Source organism: Rattus norvegicus, chromosome 10 (genome assembly GCF_021556685.1).
Source record: "Rattus norvegicus strain SHRSP/BbbUtx chromosome 10, alternate assembly SHRSP_T2T, whole genome shotgun sequence".
In the NCBI taxonomy this organism is placed as follows: Eukaryota; Metazoa; Chordata; class Mammalia; order Rodentia; family Muridae; genus Rattus; species Rattus norvegicus.
In genome coordinates this window covers 8,267,918-8,292,891 of record NC_141543.1, presented here as the reverse complement: position 1 = coordinate 8,292,891, position 24,974 = coordinate 8,267,918, and the positions used below count along the sequence as shown (strand labels likewise).

Here is a 24,974-nt window from a genome sequence, read left to right as displayed (position 1 = left end):
GGACTAAACCACTACTGAAAGACCATACATGGACTGACCCAGGGCTCCAACTGCATATGTAGCAGAGAATAGCCTTGTTGGGGCACCAGTGGAAGGGGAAGCCCTTGGTCCTGCCAATGTTGGACCCCTAGTGCAGGGGAATATGGAGGATGCAATAAGGGGGATATATAGGGGGAATACCAGCATGGGGGAGGGGGAGGGGGAGGAATGGGGGCTTATGTACAGAAAATCAGGAAGGGGAATAACACTTGAAGTGTAAGTAAAGAAATATATCTAATAAAAAATTTAAAAAACTAGAAAAAAGGAAATTACATATAGCTAAATTTCCATAATTTCTGTTATTCTCCATACAGGTGTAAAGATGGGAACAGAAGTGATGCTCTCATGTGTGATACTGAAATATGAGTGTCTGAGAAAGAAAACACCTAACTGCCTTTATGCTGATGGTAAATCATTAAAATAACTGGAGTCATTAAACTATATTCCCTCTAATGTGGATTTATTTCTGCAACCACCCTTGGTAAAATATCAGAGATATCTTTTGCTGAAGAACTATACTCAATCTCCACTCACTGTGTATTTACAGGCCGTTCTCTTACTTAGGTACCACTAGCTACAAGAACTTACAGCTCACTTCGAATTTATAGAATATATAGAAAGGTCCACATCTAAAAAATGGTTTTCTCTGACCATCTTTCCAAAACTGAGATAGGCAGACTACTCTAATTTTAACAAAATTTGTAAGAAAATAAACTTCACAAACTAGTATTTACCTTTATAATGGAAATACTGTCATTGTTCTCTGTTGTAGGCCCAGGAATATCAGGGTCAGGTTTGTCAGGGAGCCTTTAGAATAAAAACATAGTTTGATCATTTGAACAATTCTCATGAAATATCTATTACCTATATATTGAGTGACATTTCTGCATTTATATAATTCAAAGTCAGCAGGTGTTTTAAAACTTTTGGTTGTCTTTGTTTAGCTTATCTCAATGTGTAAAACATTCAAGAAAGACTAGTTCCTAATCTTCAGAAATGGTTCAGAAAATAAGAGTGCTTGCTGCCCATACACAACAACCTGAGTTTAGATGTTCAACATATGCATAAATACTTGGGCATGCTCTTGTAACCCCAGTACTGTGGGTGGCACAGACAGGGGTATCATGGGGACTTGTTGACTTCAAGTAAAGCTCCAGGTTCAATGAGACACCTTAGATAAGGTAGATTGATAGAACAAGACACCAATATCCTCCTCTTACCTCCAAGCGTGCACACAAATATATGCAACATATGCAATACACATACACAGAAAGAGAGCCGATGTATTGACTTTTGCCTGTATAAATTATCTGTCTTAAAGTTGAACCGATAATTTTCTTAACAAGTACATATGTCTGCTACCTGAACTGAAATTAATCCATTGCTTAAAACAAGGTAGAATATTGGCTACGTCTGCTCCAATGGCTAACTCTGGCTGAAAACCCATCTCTGCATGTCCTGTCTACTGTCTACATCTCAGTAAGATTAAGTGCCTTATTTATGTAAATTGATAAAGGAATATAAAATACCACAAGCATATCTGCTATAGAGATCTCTGTAAGGGGTTCAAATTACCTTAACACCTTTGGGGATAGGGGGAGGATGCACATGTGTATAGATATATGGGTGGGTGGTGTGTGTGTGTGTGTGTGTGTGTGTGTGTGTGTGTGTGTGTGTGTGTGTGTTCTTTTTACTGGAATTTTTTAATTACATTTCAAATGTTATTCCCTTTCCCAGTTTCCCCTCTATAAGCCCCATCCCTTCTCCCTTCCCTTCTTCTATAAGGGTGTTCCCCTCCCCAACCATCCCACTTCCCGCCTCCCCACCAACATTCCCCTACACTGGGGGGGGGGGGGCTCCAGCCTTGGAAAAACCAAGGGCTTCTCCTCCCACTGGTGCCCAGCAAGGCCATTCTCTGTTACATATGCAGCTGGAGCCATGGGTCTGTCCATGTGTTCTCTTTGAGTAGTGGTTTAGTCCATAGGAGCTCTGGTTGGTTGGTATTGTTGTTCTTATGGTGTTGCAAGCCCCTTCAGCTCCTTCAATCCTTTCTCTAACTTCTCCAATGGGGACCCTGTTCTCAGTTCAATAGTTTGCTGCTAGCATTCACCTCTGTATTTGTCATGTTCTGCCTGAGCCTCTCAGGAGACAGATATATCAGCCTCCAGTCAGCATGCACTAGATTTGGTGGAGATATATATATGCTGAATCCCAAGTTGCGGTAGGTTCTAAATAGCCATTCCTCAATCTCTGCTCCAAACATTGTCTCCATATCCCTTCCTATAAATATTTGTGTTACCCCTTTTAAGAAGGACTGAAGCATCCGCACTTCTTGAGGTGCATGTGGTCTGTGGATTGTATGCTGGGTAATTTGAACTTTTGGACCAATATCCATTTATCAGTGAATGCATTCCATGTGTGTTGTTTTGTGACTGGGTTACCTCACTCAGGATGACATTTTCCATTTCATTCCATTTGCCTATGAATTTCATGAAGTCATCGTTTTTGATAGCTGAGTAGTACTGCATTGTGTAAATGTAACACATTTTCTGTATCCATTCCTCTGTTGAAGGGCATCTGGGTTCTTTCCAGCTTCTGGCTATTGTAAATAAGGCTGCTATGAATAGAGTGGAGCATGTGTCTTTGTTGTCTGTTGGAGCATCATTTGGGTATATGTCCAGGAGTGGTATAGCTGGGTCCTCAGGTAGTAAGTACTATGTCCAATTTTCTGAGGAACCTCCAGACTGATTTCCAGAATGGTTGTACCAGCTTGCAACCCACCAACAATGGAGGAGTGTTCCTCTTTTTCCACATCCTTGCCAGCATCTGTTATTACCTGAGTTTTTGATCTTAGCCATTCTCACTGGGGTAAGGTAGAATATCAGGGTTGTTTTGATTTGCATTTTCCTGATGACTAAGAATGTTGAATGTTTCTTTAGGTGCTTCTCAGCCACTCAATATTCCTCAACTGAGAAATCTTTGTTTAGCTATGTACCCCATTGTTAATAGGGTTATTTAGCTCTCTGGAGTCTAACTTCTTGAGTTCTTTGTATATATTCAAGATTAGCCCTCTATCAGATGTAGGATTGGTAAAGATCTTTTCTCAATCTGTTGGTTGCTGTTTTGTTATATTGACAGTGTCCTTAGCCTTACAGAAGCTTTGCAGTTTTATGAGATCCCATTTGTTAATTCTTGATCTTAAAGAATAAGACTTTGGTGTTTTTTTTTCAGCAACTTTTCCCAATGCCCATGTGATCAAGATTCTTCCCCACTTTTTCATCTATTAGTTTGAGTGTATCTGGTTTGATGTGGAGGTCCCTTATCCACCTGGACTTAAGCTTTGTACAGGATAATAAGCATGTGTCGATTTGCATTCTTCTACATGCTGACCTCCAGTTGAACCAGCACTTTTGTTGAAAATGCTATGTTTTTTCCCACTGGATGCTTTTAGCTCCTTTGTCAAAGATCAAGTGACCATAGGTATGTGAGTTCATTTCTGGCATCTTCAATTCTATTCCATTGCTCTACTTGCCGGTCTCTGTACCAATACCACACAGCTTTTTATCACTATTGCTTTGTAATACTGCTTGAGATCAGAGATGGTGATTCCCTCAGAATTTCTTTTATTGTTGAAGAAAGTTTTCACTATCCTGGGTTTTTTGTTATTCCAAATGAATTTGCAAATTGCTCTAACTCTACAAAGAATTAAGTTGGAATTTTGACGGGGATTGCATTGAGTCTGTAGATTGCTTTTGACAAAATGGCCATTTTTATTATATTAATCCTGCCAATCCATAAGTATGGAAGGTCTTTCCATCTTCTGAGATCTTCAATTTCTCTCTTTAGAGACTGAAAGTTCTTGCCATACAAATCTTTCACTTGTTTGGTTAGAGTCCACCGAGGTATTTTATGTCATTTGTGACTGTTGTGAAGGGTGTCATTTCCCTAATTTCTTTTTCAACCTGTTTATCCTTTGATTAGAGGAAGGCTACTGTTTTGTTTGAATTAATTATATACCCAGCCACTTTGCTGAATGTGTTTATCAGGCTTAGTTGTTCTCTAGTGGAACTTTTGGGGTCACTTAAGTATACTACCATATCATCTGCAAATAGTGATATTTTCACTTCTTCTTTTCCATTTTGTATACCTTTGACCTCCTTTTGTTGTCTGATTGCTCTGGCTAGGACTTTGAGTGCTATATTGAATAAGTAGGGAGAGAGTGGCCAGCCTTGTCTAGTACCTGATTTTAGTGGCATTGCTTCAAGTTTCTCTCCATTTAGTTTGATGTGGGCCACTACTGGTTTGCTGTATATTGGTTTTACTATGTTTAGGTATGGGCCTTGAATTCCTGATCTTTCCAAGACTTTTAATATGAAGGGGTGTTGAATTGACAAATCAACTCTTCTAGGTTGGTTTTTTGGCAAGCCATAAGAGATAACTATAACACAGCCTTCTCAGTGATGGATAGAAACAACCATATGCAATTATGCCTGTGTTTTTATTTGTATGCTGAGATCAAACTCAGTACCCTCTGTCTATAGCAACTCATTTCATTAAAGGGTTTCTCTCCTCAGCCCCAAACTGGTACTTTCAAGAGACACTTTGATATTTTCAGGTCTTCCAGTTGGTCAGTCTAAACAGCAACAGCATTTTCCGTAGTCTTCAATTTTTTGTTTTAAGAATTTCGCGGGGGTTGGGGATTTAGCTCAGTGGTAGAGCGCTTGCCTAGCAAGCGCAAGGCCCTGGGTTCAGTCCCCAGCTCCGAAAAAAAAAAAAAAAAGAATTTCGCAATACTTTTAGTATCTCTAGATCTGAATTTTATTATTTTCACTGTCAAATCTGTCGTATACTCTGTTGTTGTTATCACTTCTCTAAGACTCTCACTTCTGCCCAAACTAATGTTCTTTAATCCCCACTATTCACAAATTCCTTCTCAACATCCTTTACTAGATTAACTTACTATGTCCACACTCACCCTCTTCCATGTGCCTTGCTACTTGTGCTTTTCTATTTTATTACTAAATATCCACATACCTGTGAATAAATAAGGTACTATTTCCTTTACAACTAGAGCTAGAGTACAAATTCCATTTCTGACACATACTGTGTTTGACATAAGTTTCATTCATGTGTTTGAACTTCAGGACCCCCAATAGAACAATTAAACACAAGAAAGTTGTCTTGATTAGGATTTCACTACTGTGAACAGACACTATGATAAATACAACTCTTATAAGGACAACATTTCATTATCACCAAGGCAGAAACATGGCAGCATCCAGGCAGGCATGTTGAAGTAGGAGCCTTAATCTGAAATCTGTTAGCAGAATACTGACTTCCAGGCAGCTAGGATGAGAGTTCTAAAGCCCACACCCACAGTGATACACCTACTCCAACCGGGCCACAAATACTACAACAGGGCCACACCTTCTAATAGTGCCACTCCCTGGACTGAGCATATACAAACCATCACATTCCACACCCTGGCCTCCATAGTCTTATTCAACTAAATATAGCATATGAAAAATACATTTAGTTCAACTTCCAGAATTCCCATAGTCGATAGCAGTCTCAACAATATTACAAGTTCAAAGTTCAAGGTCTTTTCAGAGATTTATCAAATCACTTAACTGTAATCCCCAAATCAAGACAGAAAAACCACTGGGGAAACTCCAAACTCTGCATCTCCATGTCTGATGTCAAAGTGCTCTGGATCTCCAACTCCATTTTTATCTTTGTTGACTGCAACAAACTTCTTTCTGCTGGTCTGGTTCCAATCCCTCTTAGCAACTTTCCTTAGCAGATAGCCCATGGATCTGGCATCTCAAACATCTTGAGGTCTCCAAGGCAACTTCAATATTACAACTTCTTGTTTCAGTGTCTGGGATCCACACATTATCTTCTGAGCTCCTCTGAAGGGCTGGCTTCATTTCTCCAGCTCTGCCCTCTGTAGCACTTGATCAACTCCATAGCTGCTGCTGTCCTTGATGATCATCCCATGGTACTGGCATCTCCAATACACTTCTGCTGCACCTAGGCTTCGCCAGTAGCCTCTCACAGGATCTCTTCATGGTGCCATGCCTCAAATCCTTTGCATGACTCCTTCAGTCCTGGGTTGTCAACTGCAACTGGGGCTACACCTTCACCAATGGCCTTCCATGGTCTCTTCATGGTCTCAGCTGCTCTTCATGACTCCTTCATGCCTTAAAAAATAGTACCACCTGGGTGACTTTTACACATCGCCAAGTACAGCTGCAGCACAAGGTACAACCTTGACTATCTCTGGAACACAGCTTCTATGTGCTTTCAGAATAGACTTCCCAGAAAATTTCACCTCAGTGATGCTGGTCTCTTCTTAATCACTGCTAATTTCTTAGTTCCAGCTACCCAACATCAATCGTCCCAGTAGTCTCTTTCTCCTCTTGACTCTAAAGCAGCGCCATATGGCTAAAGCTGCCAAGTTCTGCTATTTGCAGGAGGTGGAACTTGGCACCTTTTTTCTAATTACACTATCACTAGCTTCGTTCTTTTCCAACTCCTTCACTGCTTAAATGTGGCTGTCCTGGATCTTGCTCTGTAGATTGATCTTGAACTCATGTATCTGCATGCCTGTCTCCTGAGATAAAAGGTGTGTACCACCATGCCTGGATTGAAGCTTTTCTTCACCTAGAACTTGCTCTGTCTCAGGCTGTCTTTGAACTCAGAGATCTGTTTGGCTTTATCTCCTAGGATTAAAGGTGTATACCACCATGCCTGAATCTATGCTTAGTTGGGTAGGATCTTACCCCAAGGTCACTATTCCCTCAATTCAATTTAATATCCTTGAACACAAGATTCAGCTCCATTTCCTTCCTGGTGCCTTTTAATACTTGAAACACATAATTTATATTTTTCCTACCTCATCTTGCTTTTCATTAAAATGCTCTTCATAAGAGTAAACTTTAGTAATCACACAACAGAATTTACACCAGGCTGTTTTAAGACTTCTTTTGTCAATTCAATTAATCTTAGTCTTCACCTTAGCCTCAGGGAAACTCTTCAGACAAGGGCAAAAATTAGCCACATTCTTTACCAAAATATCACAAAAACAGTCTCTAGGTCACATATTGAAATTCTCCACTGAAACAAGATCCACACAATTTAAATCACTGTTAGTAACAAAGTTTTTAATATTCATGCTGGGATTTAAGCCCCCATTTAAAACATTCCACTGCTTTCAAAATCCAAAGTCCCTAAATCCACATTCTTCCAAACAAAAGCATGTTCAGGCCTATCACAGCAATACCCTAGTTCCTGGTACCAACTTCTTTCTAAGTTAGGGTTTTACTGCTGTGGACAGACATAATGATCAACATAACTTTTATAAGGACAACATTTAATTGAGGCTGACTTACAGGTTCAGAAGTTCAGTTCATTACCAAGGCAGGAACATGGCAGCACCCAGATAGGCATGGTGCAGGAGGAACTAAGAGTTCTATGTCTTTATCTGAAGGCTGCTAGCAGAATACTGACTTCCAGGCTGCTAGGATGAGGGTCTTAAAGTCCATGCCCACTGTGCCACACCTCCTGCAACAGGGCCACAAATACTCCAACAGGGCCATACCTTCTAAAGGTGTGACTGAGCATACACAAACCATAACAGAGGTTAAACACAAGAAGCACTAACAGGCATTTTGCTACATTTCTAAGAGTCTTTAAATCCTGAAACTGTAGATGTTTTTAATCTGTCTACAAAAGAAAATTAATGCTTAAGTTTTCACAAATGAAAATTTCACAAATTCAAGCTCTTGGGAAAACAGTTATCTAATTGGTTCTATAGAGGTTATAAGAACATTGATATTGAACATATGGTATCCTGGATGAGACAGAAGCAAGTTGTCCTCTGAGAGGATCCACCCAGCAGCTGGTTCAGACAGATGCAGACACCAAACAGTGGATGGAGCTTAAGAACTCTTATGGAAGAATAGGAGGAAGGATTGCAGACCCCAAAGGGGATAGGAATGCCACAGGAAGACCAATAGAGTCAACTAGCCTGGACTGTTGGGGCACTCAGTGTTTGAACTACCAACCAAAGAATATACATAGGCTAGACCTAGGCCTCACTGCTCATATGTAGCAGATGTGCAGCTTTTTGGGGGGCATCCCAAAAGCTGTTGCCTGTATATGTGGTATGTTCTACTAGCTGGACTGCTTTGCCTGGCCCCCCTGAGATAGGAAGTACCTAGCCTCACAGAGATTTGAAGTACCAGGGTGTGGAGGGGGAACTAAGTGGGGAAGGATTGTGGGTGGGGTGACCAGGAGCGGGGAAGTGAGTGAGATGTAAAGTGTGGATAAGCAAAAATAAAATTAAAAAAATAGATATTTTGCAAACTGGCCATGGTTACTATAAGCAAGCATTGAGCACATAGTATTGTGCCTATGTCAAAGTACACTCAACAATAATACTTTCTTACTTTGGACTTACCAATTTCATCATTTATTTTTAAATTATATAGACTTACCTGGATAAAGACTTCTCTTCCATATTGTTATCCACTTCTAAAAGTAAATGAAAATGTATTTTATAACAACCATGTAGGCTATCTAAAGAACTTTTCTGATCTCTCCCCAAATTTAATCTAAGTCTCATCCCTAGTGTTATAATAGAATATCTGCTGTGGTCTCCCTTCCACTCCTGTCTATATCTCCTGTAGATTTCATAGATCATCTATCTACTCCTTACCTCCCTACCCACATTAATTGTTGTGAACAGCCTGCACCTTCTGTTCAAACACAAACCACACTTACCAGAAAAACAAGTAGGCTGCCCGCAAAACTTCTCAGCTCTCTCTGTCTCTGTCTGTCTCTGTATTTCTGTCTATCTCTCTGTCTCTCTCTGACTCTCTCTCTCTCTCTCTCTCTCTCTTTCTCTCTCTCTCTCTCTCCTCATAGACCCATTCATTCAGTCTCGTTCCTAGATTACCAGCTGCGTACTACACTCCTCCTTTCCCTTATCTCCTATGGGTCCCACAGAACATCCCCCGCTCCCAGTCTTCCCTTCCTAGTTCATCATTCCACCCCAGCCTCCAACAGCAGCAGCCATTCCCTGTGAACACACCAGCTAAGTAGTCCAGTAAAACAAGCAACACACAACCATCATACTCTCCAAAACTCTGGACAACAAATAGAAATCAAAGAACAAAGCACCCACCCTGCAAATACAACCCCAGAAATCAGCACATAAGTCTAGAGTCATCCCAACCCCACTATGCCTAGATGGCAGTGTAGGAACATAATCAATAACAGCCAGGACAAATGCATTCACTAGAAACCATTATTCCTATCACTGCAGGCAGTGAATATTCCAATATAGCTGAAGCACAAGATAAAGACAAATATATGAAGATGATAGAGGTCCTTAAAGAGAAAAATCAATAAACTCCTTAAAGAAATCCGGGAAAATAAAAACAATTGGAGGAAATGAATAAATCCCTTAAAACCCAGGATAGGTGGACAAAACAATTGACAGAAGCAAACAAAATTATTCAATATCTCAACATGGAAATAGAAGCAATAAAAAAATACAAAATAATGGAATTCTGGAAATGAAAATTGTAGGGATTCCAACAAGAACCTCGCCACGAGAATACAAAAGATGAAACAGAGAATCTCATTGGGTTATCCAAGGCAATGTCTTAATTTGGGTTTAATTGCTGTGAAGAGGCACCATGACCGAGGCAAACACTTAATTGGGAGCTGACTGTGTCCAGAAAAACAGTACTAGGGGAGCCTAGTACTTGATATGAAGGCAGCCAGTAGGTGACAATCTTCTGTAGGCAGCCATGGAGAGGATTTCTTCCACACTGTGCAGAACTTGGGCACTAGAAAACTTTAAAGTCCACCTACACAGTGACATACTTCCTTCCACAAGGTCATACCTGTTCCAACAAGGCCACCTGTCCTAATAGTGCCTCCCCATGGACTAAGCATATTCAAACAACCGCATTCCACTCCCTGCATCCTTTAGCCTTGTCCAAACACATAAGTCTATGGGAGCCATACCTAGATGTAACAAAGTGCAAAATACATTTAGTTCAATTTCAGAAGTCCCCATAGTCTATCATAGTCTCAAAAAATGCTTAAAAGTCCAAAGTTCAAAGTCTCTTCTGAGATTCAGATAATCTCTTAAGAGCAATGCCCTATAATTTCAAAATCAAAAGCAGACCACATACTTCCAATAACACAAAATATGCATTACCCCTCCCAAATGTCATAATGAGGAAATATCGAACCAAAACAAGACAGAACACCAGCTGGGTAAATTCCAAATTCTACATCTCCATGTCTGATGTCAAAGCACTCTTCAGATCTCCAACTTCTTTCACTTTTGCTGACCGCAACAGACTTTGTTCTCTTGGACTGTTTAAGCTTCCTGTTATCAGCTTTCCTCAGCAGGTATCCCACAGCTCTAGCATCTTAGGGTATCCAAGGCAACTTGAATTTTACAGTTATTTGTCATGTCATGTTCATGTCAGGGAGACACACATGATCAGGGATCCTGAAAGGGCTTCAGTCACATCTTCAGCTGTTTCCTTTGTAACACTCTAGACTCTAGTTGATTCAAGCCCACTGTTGCCATGGTACTGGCATCTCCAATACACTGGTGTCTTTCACTAAAACTAGGATTCATCAATAGGCTGCTAAAGGCTCTCTTTATGGTGCATTCTCAATTTCTTTGGATGACCACTTCAGTCCTGTGCTGTCAACTGCAACCGAGGCTGTACCTCTGTCAATGATCTTTCCTGATCTCTCACAGTCTTAAGCTTCAGCTGTTCACCAGGTCCCCTTTATGTTGCCAAAACCAGTACCACCAGGATGATTCTTATCAAGGATGATATTACCAAGTCCAGCTGCTAGCATGATGCTGATCTCTAGAACACTGCTTCTTTGTGCTCTCAGAAAACACTTCCCAGAAGACTTCACCTCAGTAATGCTGCTCTGTTCTTAATCACAGCTAATTTCTCAATTCCAGCTAACAGCATCAATTGTCCCAATAACCCCTACTATTCTTGGCTCTAAAGCTGGAGGCATGTGGCTGAAGCTGCCAAGTTCTGCTGCTTACTGAGGCTGGAACATGGCTTCTTTGATCTATGACATCCCTCACTGCCTCTTCTTGTCTATCCTAGAACTTGCTCTATAAAGTGACTTTGAACACAGAGATCTGGGCTTATATCCAAAATATACAAAGAACTCAAGAACTTAGACTGCAGGGAGAAAAATAACCCTATTAAAAATGGGGTTCAGAGCTAAACAAAGAATTCACAGCTGAGGAATGCCGAATAGCTGAGAAACACCTAAAAAATGTTCAACATCTTTAGTCATAAGGGAAATGCAAATCAAAACAACACTGAGATTTCACCTCAAACCAGTGAGAATGGCTAAGATCAAAAACTCAGGTGACAGCAAATGCTGGCGAGAATGTGGAGAAAGAGGAACACTCCTCCATTGTTGGTGGGATTGCAGACTGGTATAACCATTCTGGAAATCAGTCTGGAGGTTCCTCAGAAAATTGGACATTGAACTACCTGAGGACCCAGCTATACCTCTCTTGGGCACATATCCAAAAGATGCCCCAACATATAACAAAGACACATGCTTCACTATGTTCATAGCAGCCTTATTTATAATAGCCAGAAGCTGGAAAGAACCCAGAGGCCCTTCAACAGAGGAATGGATACAGAAAATGTGGAACATCTATGCAATGGAATACTACTCAGCTATCAAAACAATGACTTTATGAAATTCATAGGCAAATGGAGGCAACTGGAAAATATCATCCTGAGTGAGGTAACCCAATCACAGAAAAACACACATGGGATGCACTCATTGATAAGTGGCTATTAGCCCAAATGCTTGAATTACCCTAGATGCACAGAACACATGAAACTCAAGACGGATGATCAAAATGCAAATGCTTCACTCCTTCTTTAAAAGGGGAACAAGAATACCCTTCGCAGGGAATAGGGAGGCAAAGATTAAAACAGAGGCAGAAGGAACACCCATTCAGAGCCTGCCCCACATGTGGCCCATGCATATACAGCCACCCAATTAGATAGGATGGATGAAGCAAAGAAGTGCAGGCCGACAGGAACCAGATGTAGATCTCTCCTGAGAGACACAGCCAGAATACAGCAAATACATAGGCAAATGCCAGCAGCAAACCACTGAACTGAGAACAGGACCCCCGTTGAAGGAATCAGAGAAAGAACTGGAAGAGCTTGAAGGGGCTCGAGACCCCTTATGAACAACAATGCCAAGCAACCAGAGCTTCCAGGGACTAAGCCACTACCCAAAGACTGACCCTGGGCTCCAACCTCATAGGTAGCAATGTATTCATTAGTAAGAGCACCAATGGAAGGGGAAGCCCTTGGTCCTGCCAAGACTGAACCCCCAGTGAACGTGATTGTTGTGGGGAGGGTGGTAATGGGGGGAGGATGGGGAAGGGATGCCCATATAGAAGGGGAGGGGTTAGGGGGATGTTGGCCAGGAAACTGGGAAGGGGAATAACAATTGAAATGTAAATAAGAAATAAAGTTAATAAAGATAAAAAATAAAATAAAAGTTAATGCATCTCAAAAAAAAAGAAATATCCAAGTTAATAAAGATGAAAAAAAAAAAAAAACAAAACACAGAGATCTGTATGTTCCATCTCCTGAATGCTGAGACTAAAGGCATCTATACCACCTAGCCTTTCTTACATTTTCACAAGATCATTATAAGTTCTGGATTGTAGCTCATTCTAAATATAGTCAAGTTGACAACTGATAATAGTCATCACAATCCATCCCTTGTCAATTTGACACATAATCATATCTCCTTATGTCCAAATAAAAATAACTAGTTCATAATAATACCTAACATAACTATCCATTTTTCAACTGCAAAAGCATAAACAATAAGCTTAGCTGTGCGGGATCTTGTCCCTTAACTACATTTAATGTCCTTGAACACAGGATTTAGGTTCATTCCACTTCCCCATGTTCCTTTAATTACTAAGCTGTACATTTTGTATTTTTCCTTTTTGTTTGATACATCTGATAAAAAAGGTTCTTCATAAGGGTGCACAACAGGAGAGAGTCAATGCTAGGCTATTTCGAGATCTCCTTTTTCAAAGTAATCAATCTGAATATCTTCACCTTATCCTCTGGTAGACTCTCCAGAAAAGGGAAAATTCAGTCACATTTTTCACCAAAAGATGACAAAAGTGGTCTACAGGAAACATACCAAAATTCCTCCCTGTGAAACTTCTTGAGCCACGCCTCCCAAGTTCAATACCCTCAGCACCAATGTCTTCTTATTTCTACTAGGATGGCCTATTAAGCTTCACTTGAAGCATTCCATTGCTCTCCAAATCCAAAATCCCCAAATCCACATTCTTCCAAACAAAAGCATGGTCAGGCTTATCACAGCAATATCCCAATCCCAAACCCAAACACCTTAGTTTGGGTTTTATTACTATGAAGAGACACCATGACCAAGGCAACTTTTATAAAGGCAAACATTTAATTGGGGTTGGCTTATGATTTCAGAGGTTCAGTCCATTATCATCATTGTGGGAAGCATGATAGTGTTCGGGCGGACATGATACTGAAATAGCCCAGAGTTTTACATCTTGATACGGAGGCAGCCAGAAAAAAGACTCTCTTCTACAGCCAGGAAGAGGGTCTCTTCCACTGGGCAGAATGTGAGCAGTAGGAGACCTCTAAGCCAAGCTATGCAGTGATATACTTGCTCAAGCAAGCCACATCTATTCCAACAAAACTACACCTCCTAAAAGTAGCATTTCCCATGGCCCACACTTATTAAAACCACCATAGGAATTAAAGATAAAATATACGATATGGAAACAATAATCATAAATTTAAATCTAAAATACTACTGACACAAAACATCCAGGAAATCTGGAACACTAGGAAAGAACCAAACTTAAGAATAATGGAAACAGAGGAAGGAGAAAAATCCCAACTCCAAGGCCCAGAAAATATTTTCAACAAAAATCGTGGAAGAAAAATTTCCTAATATAAAGGAGATGCCTACAAAGGTTAGAAAAGCACACAAAACATCATATAGATTTAAACAAAAAAAGAAGGTCCTCTTGCCACGTATTAATCAAAACACTAAACATGTACAACAAAAAAATTATAAGCTTCAAGGAAAAAAAATGAAGTAACATATAAGGCAAATTTGTTAGAATTTGTCTTAGTTAGGGTTTTACTGCTGTGAACAGACATCATGACCAAGGCAACTCTTAATTGGGCTGGCTTACAGGTTCCAAGTTTCTTCAGTACATTATCAAAATGGCAGGAAGATTGCAGCATCCAGACAGACATGGTGCAGGAGGAGCTGAGAGTTCTACAACTTCATCTGAAAGCTGCTAGCAGAATATTGACTTTTAGTCAGTTAGGATGAGGTTCTTAAAGTCCATACCCTCAGTGACACACATTCTAATAGTGACAAGCATATAAAAAAAACCATCATAGAACTGTACCTGAATTCTCAATGAAGTCTCTAAAAGACAAGAGAGCCTGAAAAGATGTCCTTCAGACTCTCTGAGACAACAGAGGCCAGCCCAGACTACTATCTCCAGTAAAACTTTCAAAAGATGGAGAATATAAGATAGCCCATGATAAAGTAAAATTTAAACAATATATACAAAGCAGAAAGTGCTAGAAGGAAAATTCCAACCTAAGAAGGTAAATTTCACCTATGAACATTATGGAATATATAATCTCACATGAGCAAAACTAAATGAAAAGAAGTGTACACATACCACCGTCACCTCTACTAGTAGCATCACCACTACCACCAACACTACCTACAACAACAACAAATAACAGAAATCAACACTCATTGATCATTGATATCTCTCAATATCACTTGTTTCAATTCCCTTATATAAAAAAAAAGATTAACAGATAAATGCAAAAACAGAATCTGTCCTTCTGTTGCATCCAAAACCACAACTCAACAGGGATAGACATCACCTCAGGGTAAAAGGTTGAGAAAAGATAATTCAAAGAGATGAATCTATGTAGCTAACTAATGTAGTCATTTTAATAATCTTCCGAAATAGACTTTAAATGAAAACTAATCAAAAAAGATGGGGAAGCGTACTATGTACTCATCAAAGGAAAAAAATCCTACAAGAAGACATTTATATTCTTAAAATCTATGCCACAAATGAAAGGGCACCAAAGTTTCTGAAAGAAACATTACTACATTTCAAATCATATATTGACTGGCACATGATGAATGTTGAAGATTTTGATACTGCAGTCTCATTAATGTACAGGTAATCCAAACAAAGACTAAACAGAGAAACCATGAAGCTAACAGACATAATAAGCCAAATAGACTTAATAGGAAGTTACAGAACATTAAAGCCGTATTCAAAAGAATATACCTTCTTCTCAGCATGGATCTTTTGACAAAACTAAACACATACTCAGACACAAAACAAGTCTCAAAAGATAAAAGAAATAAATCCCACCAGACCATCATAGATTAAAGATGGATATAAAGAAAACAGAGAGAGCTGAAAGCCAGTCACCAGGAGTACTGATACACATCAGAGCAGAGGTAAGACCATTAATTGTGCTCTGAGGGACCTGCAATGGAGTTTCAGGACACACAAAGGACAAGACGCTCCCAGTTTCTGCCTGTGCAAGGAACTGACCCGGGCCCACAGCCCTCTGTACTGACACCCTGATGGGACAAAATTAATCTTCAGAAGTCTGACACACAGGCTTATATGAGGGTCAAGTCTCTGTCAGAGACAGCAAGACCAGCTAACACCAGAGACAACCAGATGGTGAAAGGCAAGCTCAGGAACCTATGCAAGAGAAACCAAGACTACATGGCATCAACAGAGCCCAGTACTCAGACCAAAGCAAATACATGATATCCTAACACACCAGAAAATCAAGATTTGGATTTAAATTCACATCTCATGGTGATGATAAAGGACTTTAAGAAGGACATAATTAACTCCCTCAAAGTAATGCAGGACAACAGAGGTAACCAAGTAGAAGTCCTTAAAGAAGAAACACAAAAATTCCTTAAAGAATTATAGGAAAACACAATCAAGCAGGTGAAGGAATTGAACAAAATGATCCAGAATTTAAAAATGGAAATAGAAACAATAAAGAAATCAAAGAGAGAGACAACTCAGAAGATAGAAAACCTAGGAAAGAGACCAGAAGTCATAGGTGTAAGCATCACCAACACAATAAAAGATATAGAAGAGAGAATCTCAGGGGCAAAAGATACCATAGAAAACATTGACAAAACCATCAAAGAAAATGCAAAATGCAAAAACCACCTAACCCAAAACATCCAGGAAATCCAGGACACAATAAGATCAACCCTAAAGATAATAGGTATAGAAGAAAGTGAAGATTACCAAATTAAAGGACCAGTAAATATCTTCAACAAAATTATAGGCAAAAACATCCCTAACCTAAAGAAAGAGATGTCCATAAACAAACAAGAAGTCTACAGAACTCCAAATAGACTGGACCAGAAAAGAAATTCCTCTTGTCACATAATAGTCAAAATACCAAATGTACAAAACAAAGAATATAAAAATCAGTAAGAGAAAAAGTCAAGTAACATATAAAGACAGACATATCAGAATTACACCAGATTACTCAACAGACACAATGAAAGCCAGAAGATCTCAGATAAAACCAAATTTTCACAATGTCTTCCACAAATCAATCTCTGCAAAGGATAATACATGGACAACTCAAACACAAGGAGGGGAAGTACACCCTAGAAAAAGCAAAAATGTAATCTTGCAACAAACCCCAAAGAACAGAGCCACATAAACATACTTCAACATCTTACAACAAAAACAATGGGAAACAAAACTCACTACTCCTCAATATCTCTGAATATCAATGAACTGAATTCCCCAATAAAAAGACATAGACAAATAGACTGGAAATGGAAAGAGGACCCAACATGTTGCTGCATGCAGCAAACACATCTCACTGACAAAGATAGACACTACTTCAGAGTAAAAGACTAGAAAACAATTTTCCAAGCAAATGGTCCTAAGAAACAAACTGGAGTAGCCATTCTTATATAGAATAAAATCGATTTTCAACCAAGAGCTTTCAAAAAAAGATAACGACACTTTATATAAATAAAGGAAAAATCCACCAAGATGAACTCTCAGTCCTGAATATCTATGCTCCAAATGCAAGGGCAACTCCATTCATAAAAGAAACCTTACTAAATCTCAAAGCACGCATTGCACCTCACACAAATAGTGGGAGACTTCAATATCCCACTCTCATCAATAGACAGATCATGGAAACAAAAACTAAACAGAGACGAGAAACTAACAGAAGTTATGAACAAAATGGATTTAACAGATATCTATAGAATATTTCATCCTAAAACATGAGAGTATACCTTTTTCTCTGCACCTCATAGTACCTTCTCCAAAACTGACCATATAATTAGTCACAACTAGGACTCAACAAATACAAAGTTATTGAAATAATCCCAAATAATCCCCTATCATATTACCACAGACTAAGGCTGGTCTTCAATAACAACAAAAAGAACAGAAAGCTCAGATACATATAGAAGTTGAACAACACTCTACTCAATGCTAACTTGGTCAAGGAAGAAATGAATGAAGACATTTTAGAATTTAATGAAAATGAAGGTGCAACGTACCAAAACTTATAAAGCACAATGAAAGCAGTGCTAAGAGGAAACTCACAGCTCTCAGTGCCTTCCAAAAGAAACTGGAAGAGCATAGACTAACACCTTGACAGCTCACCTGACAGCTCTAGAACAAAAAGAAGCAAATACACCAACAAGGAGTAGATGGTAGGAAATAATTAAACCCAGGGCTGAAATCAACCAAGTACAGACAAAAAGAACTATACAAAGAATCAACAAAACCAGGACTTGGCTCTTTGAGAAAATCAACAAGAAAGATAAACCTTTAGCCAGACTAACCAGAGGTCACAGAGAGAGTACCCAATTTAACAAAATCAGAAATGAAAAGGGAGACATAACAACAGAATCTGAGGAAATTCAAAAAATCATCAGACCCTTCTACAAATGCCAATCTTCAATATAATCTGGATGAAATCAACAATTTTCTAGGCTGATAAAAGGTACCAAGTTAACTCACGATCAGACAAACCATATTTACAGTCCCATAAATCCTAAAGAGATACAAGCAATTATTAAAAGTCCCCGAACAAAAACAACAACAACAACAACAACAACAAAAGCCCAGGACCAGATGGGTTTAGTGCAGAATTCTAACAGACCTTCATAGAAGACTAATGCTCACACTGTCCAAACAATTCCATGAAATAGAAATGGAAGGAACACTACCAAATACCTTCTATGAAGCCAAAAATATGTTTATACCTAAACCACACAAAGACCCAACCAAAAAAAAAATCTTCAGACCATTCAGACCAATTTCGATTATGAATATTGAAGCAAGCATACTCAATAAAATTCTCACAAACTGAATCCAAAAGCACATCAGGAGTTCCCAGAACACAAGTCCCATGGTGAAGAGAGCTGACCACCCAGGAGTGCAGACATCCTGAGACTGCAGGACAGACTGCCACCTCTGCACATCTCTGCCCACATCTGTGGTCCAAGGGGAAACTGCACAGTGCCTCTGGACACAGGGATATGGGAACAGACAGCCACCCATACCTGTGGTTCTGTTCTGCGCCCAGGACCGAACTGACCTGGACAAACAGTTCCCTGCCACAAATCCATGGGGGAGAGAGCTGGACCCTCAGAAGTGTGGATACTCCTGAGAAGTCAGAGGAGACTACCCTCTGCCCACAGTCCTGACCCAAGAGGGAATTGCATAGTACCAACTGTGCCCACTAGGTGCAAGGACCTTGGAGCAATCAGGGGCAAGACAATTTGATTCCTGCCCACACCTAGAGCTGGAAGGCAGTCTCCAGGAGCTCCAACAAACATGAAATCAGAGCACCTGTTCTCAGGAAGGGCTGAAAGAAAACAGGAAAACAGTTCTACAGGAGTGCTGACACAGAGGCCTACAGGAGGGTCAAGTCACTGTCAGAAACAGCAAGACAAGCAAACACCAGAGACAACTCAATGCCTAGAGGCAAGCACGGGAACCTAAGCAGCAGAAACCAAGACTGCTTGGCATCATCAAAGCCTAGTTTTTCCACCAAAGAAAAGTCTGCATATCCAAACACACCAGAAAAGAAAGATTTAGATTTAAAATCACATCCTTTGATAATGATGGAGGATTTTGAAAAAGACATAAAGACAAAAACAATGACTTTATGAAATTCATAGGCAAATGGAGGCAACTGGAAAATATCATCCCGTGTGAGGTAACCCAATCACAGAAAAACACACATGGGATGCACTCATTGATAAGTGGCTATGAATTACCCTAGATGCACAGAACACATGAAACTCAAGACGGATGATCAAAATGCAAATGCTTCACTCCTTCTTTAAAAGGGGAACAAGAATACCCTTGGCGGGGAATAGGGAGGCAAAGATTAAAACAGAGGCAGAAGGAACACCCATTCAGAGCCTGCCCCACATGTGGCCCATGCATATACAGCCACCCAATTAGATAGGATGGATGAAGCAAAGAAGTGCAGGCTGACAGGAACTGGATGTAGATCTCTCCTGAGAGACACAGCCAGAATACAGCAAATACAGAGGCAAATGCCAGCAGCAAACCACTGAACTGAGAACGGGCCACCCGTTGAAGGAATCAGAGAAAGAACTGGAAGAGCTTGAAGGGGCTTGAGACCCCATAAGAACAACAATGCCAAGCAACCAGAGCTTCCAGGGACTAAGCCACTACCCAAAGACTGGACTGACCCTGGACTCTGACCTCATAGGTAGCAATGAATATCCTAGTAAGAGCACCAGTGGAAGGGGAAGCCCTTGGTCCTGCCAAGACTGAACCCAGTGAACTGGATTGTTGGGGGGAGGGTGGTAATGAGGGGAGGATGGGGAGGGGAACACCCATATAGGAGGGAAGGGGGAGGGGCTAGGGGGATGTTGGCCCAGAAACCAGGAAAGGGAATAACAATCGAAATGTAAATAAGAAATACTCAAGTTAATAAAAAAGAGAGAGAGAGGAAAAAAAAAAAGAACTGTCAGCTTTTTGAAACAGTTTATGTTCCTTGTCCTCCAAGAGAGTCTGATTGAAGTACATCCTTTACAATGGGTTGCTGGCGTTCTGCAAGCCTTTTTTCAATTTTACATGGATTTATCTCTTCAGAGAGTTTATTACTAGAATTTGAGTGACTTATTTTTTTAATTGTTATTAGATATATTTCTTTACTTACATTTTAAAAGTTATTCCCCTTCCCAGTTTCCTGTTATAAGTCCCCATCCTCTCCTCTCCCCCTCCCCCATATGGGTATTTCCCCGATCCATTCCCCCTTACTGCCCATCCCCCATATTCCCCTGCACTGGGGGTCCAACCTTGACAGGACCAAGGGTTTCCCCTTCCACTGGTGCCCCAACAATGCTATTCTCTGCTACATATGCAGTTGGAGCCCTGGGTCAGCCCATGAATAGTCTTGCAGTAGTGGTTTAGTCCTTGGAAGATCTGGTTGGTTAGCATTGTTGTTTTTATGGGGTTGCAAGCTCCTTCAACTCTTTCAATACTTCCTCTAATTCCCCCCAAGTGGGTCCTGTTCAGAGTTTGGTGGTTTGCTGGCTAGCATTGACCTCTGTAATGGGCATGCTCTGGATGTGTCTCTCAGGAGAGATCTATATTCAGTCCCTTTCAGCATGCATTCTTTAGCTTCATCGATCTTATCTAGTTTTGGTGGCTATATATACATTGGCCACATGTGGGGCAGGCTCTGATGGCCGTTCCTTGAGTCACTGCTCTAAACTTTGCTTCCCTATACCCTCCTATGGATATTTTCCCCTTTTTAGAAGGAGTGGGAGCATCTGCATTTTGGTCATCTTCTTCAGCTTCCTGTGGTCTGTGGATTGCATCTTGGGTAATTTGAGCTTTTTGGCTAATATCCACTTATCAATGAGTGCATACCAACTGTGTTTTTCTGTGATTGAGTTACCTCACTCAGGATGATACTTTCTGGTTTATTCCATTTGCCTATGAATTTCATGAAGTCTTATTTTTGATAGCTGAGTAATATTCCATTGTGTAGATGTACCACATTTTCTGTATCCATTCCTCTGTTGAAGGGCATCTGGGTTCTTTCCAGCTTCTGGTTATTATAAATAAGGCTGCTATGAACATAGTGGTGCACGTGTCTTTGTTATATGTTGGGGCATCTTTTGGGTGTGGGTGAGCCCATGAGAGGTATAGCTGGGTCCTCAGGTAGTTCAATGTCCAATTTTCTGAGGAACCTCCAGACTGATTTCCAGAATGGTTGTACCAGTTTGCAATCCCACCAACAATGGAGGTGTTCAACTTTCTCCACATCCTCGCCAGCATTTGCTGTCACCTGAGTTTTTGATCTTAGCCATTCTCACTGGTTTGAGGTGAAATCTCAGTGTTGTTTTGATTTGCATTTCCCTTATGACTAAAGATGTTGAACATTTCTTTAGGTGTTTCTCAGTCATTCGGCATTCCTCAGCTGTGAATTCTTTGTTTAGCTCTGAACCCCATTTTTTTTTTATTAACTTGAGTATTTCTTATATACATTTCGAGTGTTATTCCCTTTCCCGGTTTCCGGGCAAACGTCCCCCTCCCCCCTCCCCTTCCTTATGGGTGTTCCCCTCCCAACCCTCCCACCATTGCCGCCCTCCCCCCAAAGACTAGTTCACTGGGGGTTCAGTCTTAGCAGGACCCAGGGCTTCCCCTTCCACTGGTGCTCTTACTAGGATATTCATTGCTACCTATGGGGTCAGAGTCCAGGGTCAGTCCACGTATAGTCTTTAGGTAGTGGCTTATTCCCTGGAAGCTCTGGTTGCTTGGCATTGTTGTACTTTTGGGGTCTCGAGCCCCTTCAAGCTCTTCCAGTTCTTTCTCTGATTCCTTCAATAGGGGACCTATTCTCAATTCAGTGGTTTGCTGCTGGCATTCGCCTCTGTATTTGCTGTATTCTGGCTGTGTCTCTCAGGAGCGATCTACATCCGGCTCCTGTCGGTCTGCACTTCTTTGCTTCATCCATCTAGTCCAATTGGGTGGCTGTATATGTATGGGCCAAATGTGGGGCAGGCTCTGAATGGGTGTTCCTTCAGTCTCTGTTTTAATCTTTGCGTCTCCCTTCCCTGCCAAGGGTATTCTTTTTCCTCATTTAAAGAAGGAGTGAAGCATTCACATTTTGATCATCCGTCTTGAGTTTCGTTTGTTCTAGGGATCTAGGGTAATTCAAGCATTTGGGCTAATAGCCACTTATCAATGAGTGCATACCATGTATGTCTTTCTGTGATTGGGTTAGTTCACTCAGGATGATATTTTCCAGTTCCAACCATTTGCCTACGAATTTCATAAACTCGTTGTTTTTGATAGCTGAGTAGTATTCCATTGTGTAGATGTACCACATTTTCTGTATCCATTCCTCTGTTGAAGGGCATCTGGGTTCTTTCCATTTTCTGGCTATTATAAATAAGGCTGCGATGAACATAGTGGAGCACGTGTCTCTTTTATATGTTGAGGCATCTTTTGGGTATATGCCCAAGAGAGGTATAGCTGGATCCTCAGGCAGTTCAATGTCCAATTTTCTGAGGAACCTCCAGACTGATTTCCAGAATGGTTTTACCAGTCTGCAATCCCACCAACAATGGAGGAGTGTTCCTCTTTCTCCACAACCTCGCCAGCATCTGCTGTCACCTGAGTTTTTGATCTTAGCCAATCGCACTGGTGTGAGGTGAAATCTCAGGGTTGTTTTGATTTGCATTTCCCTTATGACTAAAGATGTTGAACATTTCTTTAGGTGTTTCTCAGCCATTCGGTATTCCTCAGCTGTGAATTCTTTGTTTAGCTCTGAACCCCATTTTTTAATAGGGTTATTTGTTTCCCTGCGGTCTAACTTCTTGAGTTCTTTGTATATTTTGGATATAAGGCCTCTATCTGTTGTAGGGTTGGTAAAGATCTTTTCCCAATCTGTTGGTTGCCGTTTTGTCCTAACCACAGTGTCCTTTGCCTTACAGAAGCTTTGCAGTTTTATGAGATCCCATTTGTCAATTCTTGATCTTAGAGCATAAGCCATTGGTGTTTTGTTCAGGAAATTTTTTTCCAGTGCCCATGTGTTCAAGATGCTTCCCTAGTTTTTCTTCTATTAGTTTGAGTGTGTCTGGTTTGATGTGGAGGTCCTTGATCCACTTCGACTTAAGCTTTGTACAGGGTATAAGCATGGATCGATCTGCATTCTTCTACATGTTGCCCTCCAGTTGAACCAGCACCATTTGCTGAAAATGCTATCTTTTTTCCATTGGATGGTTTTGGCTCCTTTGTCAAAAATCAAGTGACCATAGGTGTGTGGGTTCATTTCTGGGTCTTCAATTCTATTCCATTGGTCTATCTGTCTGTCTCTGTACCAATACCATGCAGTTTTTATCACTATTGCTCTGTAATACTGCTTGAGTTCAGGGATAGTGATTCCCCCTGAAGTCCTTTTATTGTTGAGGATAGCTTTAGCTATCCTGGGTTTTTTGTTATTCCAGATGAATTTGCAAATTGTTCTGTCTAACTCTTTGAAGAATTGGATTGGTATTTTGATGGGGATTGCATTGAATCTGTAGATTGCTTTTGGTAAAATGGCCATTTTTACTATATTAATCCTGCCAATCCATGAGCATGGGAGATCTTTCCATCTTCTGAGGTCTTCTTCAATTTCTTTCTTCAGTGTCTTGAAGTTCTTATTGTACAGATCTTTTACTTGCTTGGTTAAAGTCACACCGAGGTACTTTATATTATTTGGGTCTATTATGAAGGGTGTCGTTTCCCTAATTTCTTTCTCGGCTTGTTTCTCTTTTGTATAGAGGAAGGCAACTGATTTATTTGAGTTAATTTTATACCCAGCCACTTTGCTGAAGTTGTTTATCAGCTTTAGTAGTTCTCTGGTGGAACTTTTGGGATCACTTAAATATACTATCATATCATCTGCAAATAGTGATATTTTGACCTCTTCTTTTCCGATCTGTATCCCTTTGATCTCCTTTTGTTGTCTGATTGCTCTGGCTAGAACTTCAAGAACTATATTGAATAAGTAGGGAGAGAGTGGGCAACCTTGTCTAGTCCCTGATTTTAGTGGGATTGCTTCAAGTTTCTCTCCATTTAGTTTAATGTTAGCAACTGGTTTGCTGTATATGGCTTTTACTATGTTTAGGTATGGGCCTTGAATTCCTATTCTTTCCAGGACTTTTATCATGAAGGGGTGTTGAATTTTGTCAAATGCTTTCTCAGCATCTAATGAAATGATCATGTGGTTCTGTTCTTTCAGTTTGTTTATATAATGGATCACGTTGATGGTTTTCCGTATATTAAACCATCCCTGCATGCCTGGGATGAAGCCTACTTGATCATGGTGGATGATTGTTTTGATGTGCTCTTGAATTCGGTTTGCCAGAATTTTATTGAGTATTTTTGCGTCGATATTCATAAGGGAAATTGGTCTGAAGTTCTCTTTCTTTGTTGTGTCTTTGTGTGGTTTAGGTATAAGAGTAATTGTAGATTCGTAGAAGGAATTCGGTAGGGCTCCATCTGTTTCAATTTTGTGGAATAGTTTGGATAATATTGGTATGAGGTCTTCTATGAAGGTTTGATAGAATTCTGCACTAAACCCATCTGGACCTGGGCTCTTTTTGGTTGGGAGACCTTTAATGACTGCTTCTATTTCCTTAGGAGTTATGGGGTTGTTTAACTGGTTTATCTGTTCCTGATTTAACTTCGATACCTGGTATCTGTCTAGGAAATTGTC

The 24,974-nt window shown here is 40.3% G+C and overlaps 1 protein-coding gene across 2 annotated transcripts in view; it reads right to left on the bottom strand.

Annotated features, from left to right (window-relative positions):
- Potea (POTE ankyrin domain family member A) overlaps window positions 1-24,974 on the bottom strand; it is a 142,151-nt gene that overhangs the window by 65,448 nt on the left and 51,729 nt on the right. For both annotated transcript variants that reach the window (XM_087574848.1, XM_087574849.1), the window contains exons 8-9: window positions 8,541-8,577; window positions 774-846 (exon numbers count right to left, since the gene is read on the bottom strand). In XM_087574848.1, coding sequence (XP_087430974.1) covers window positions 774-846; window positions 8,541-8,577 — 110 coding nt within the window. The remainder of the gene's footprint in view (window positions 1-773; window positions 847-8,540; window positions 8,578-24,974) is intronic.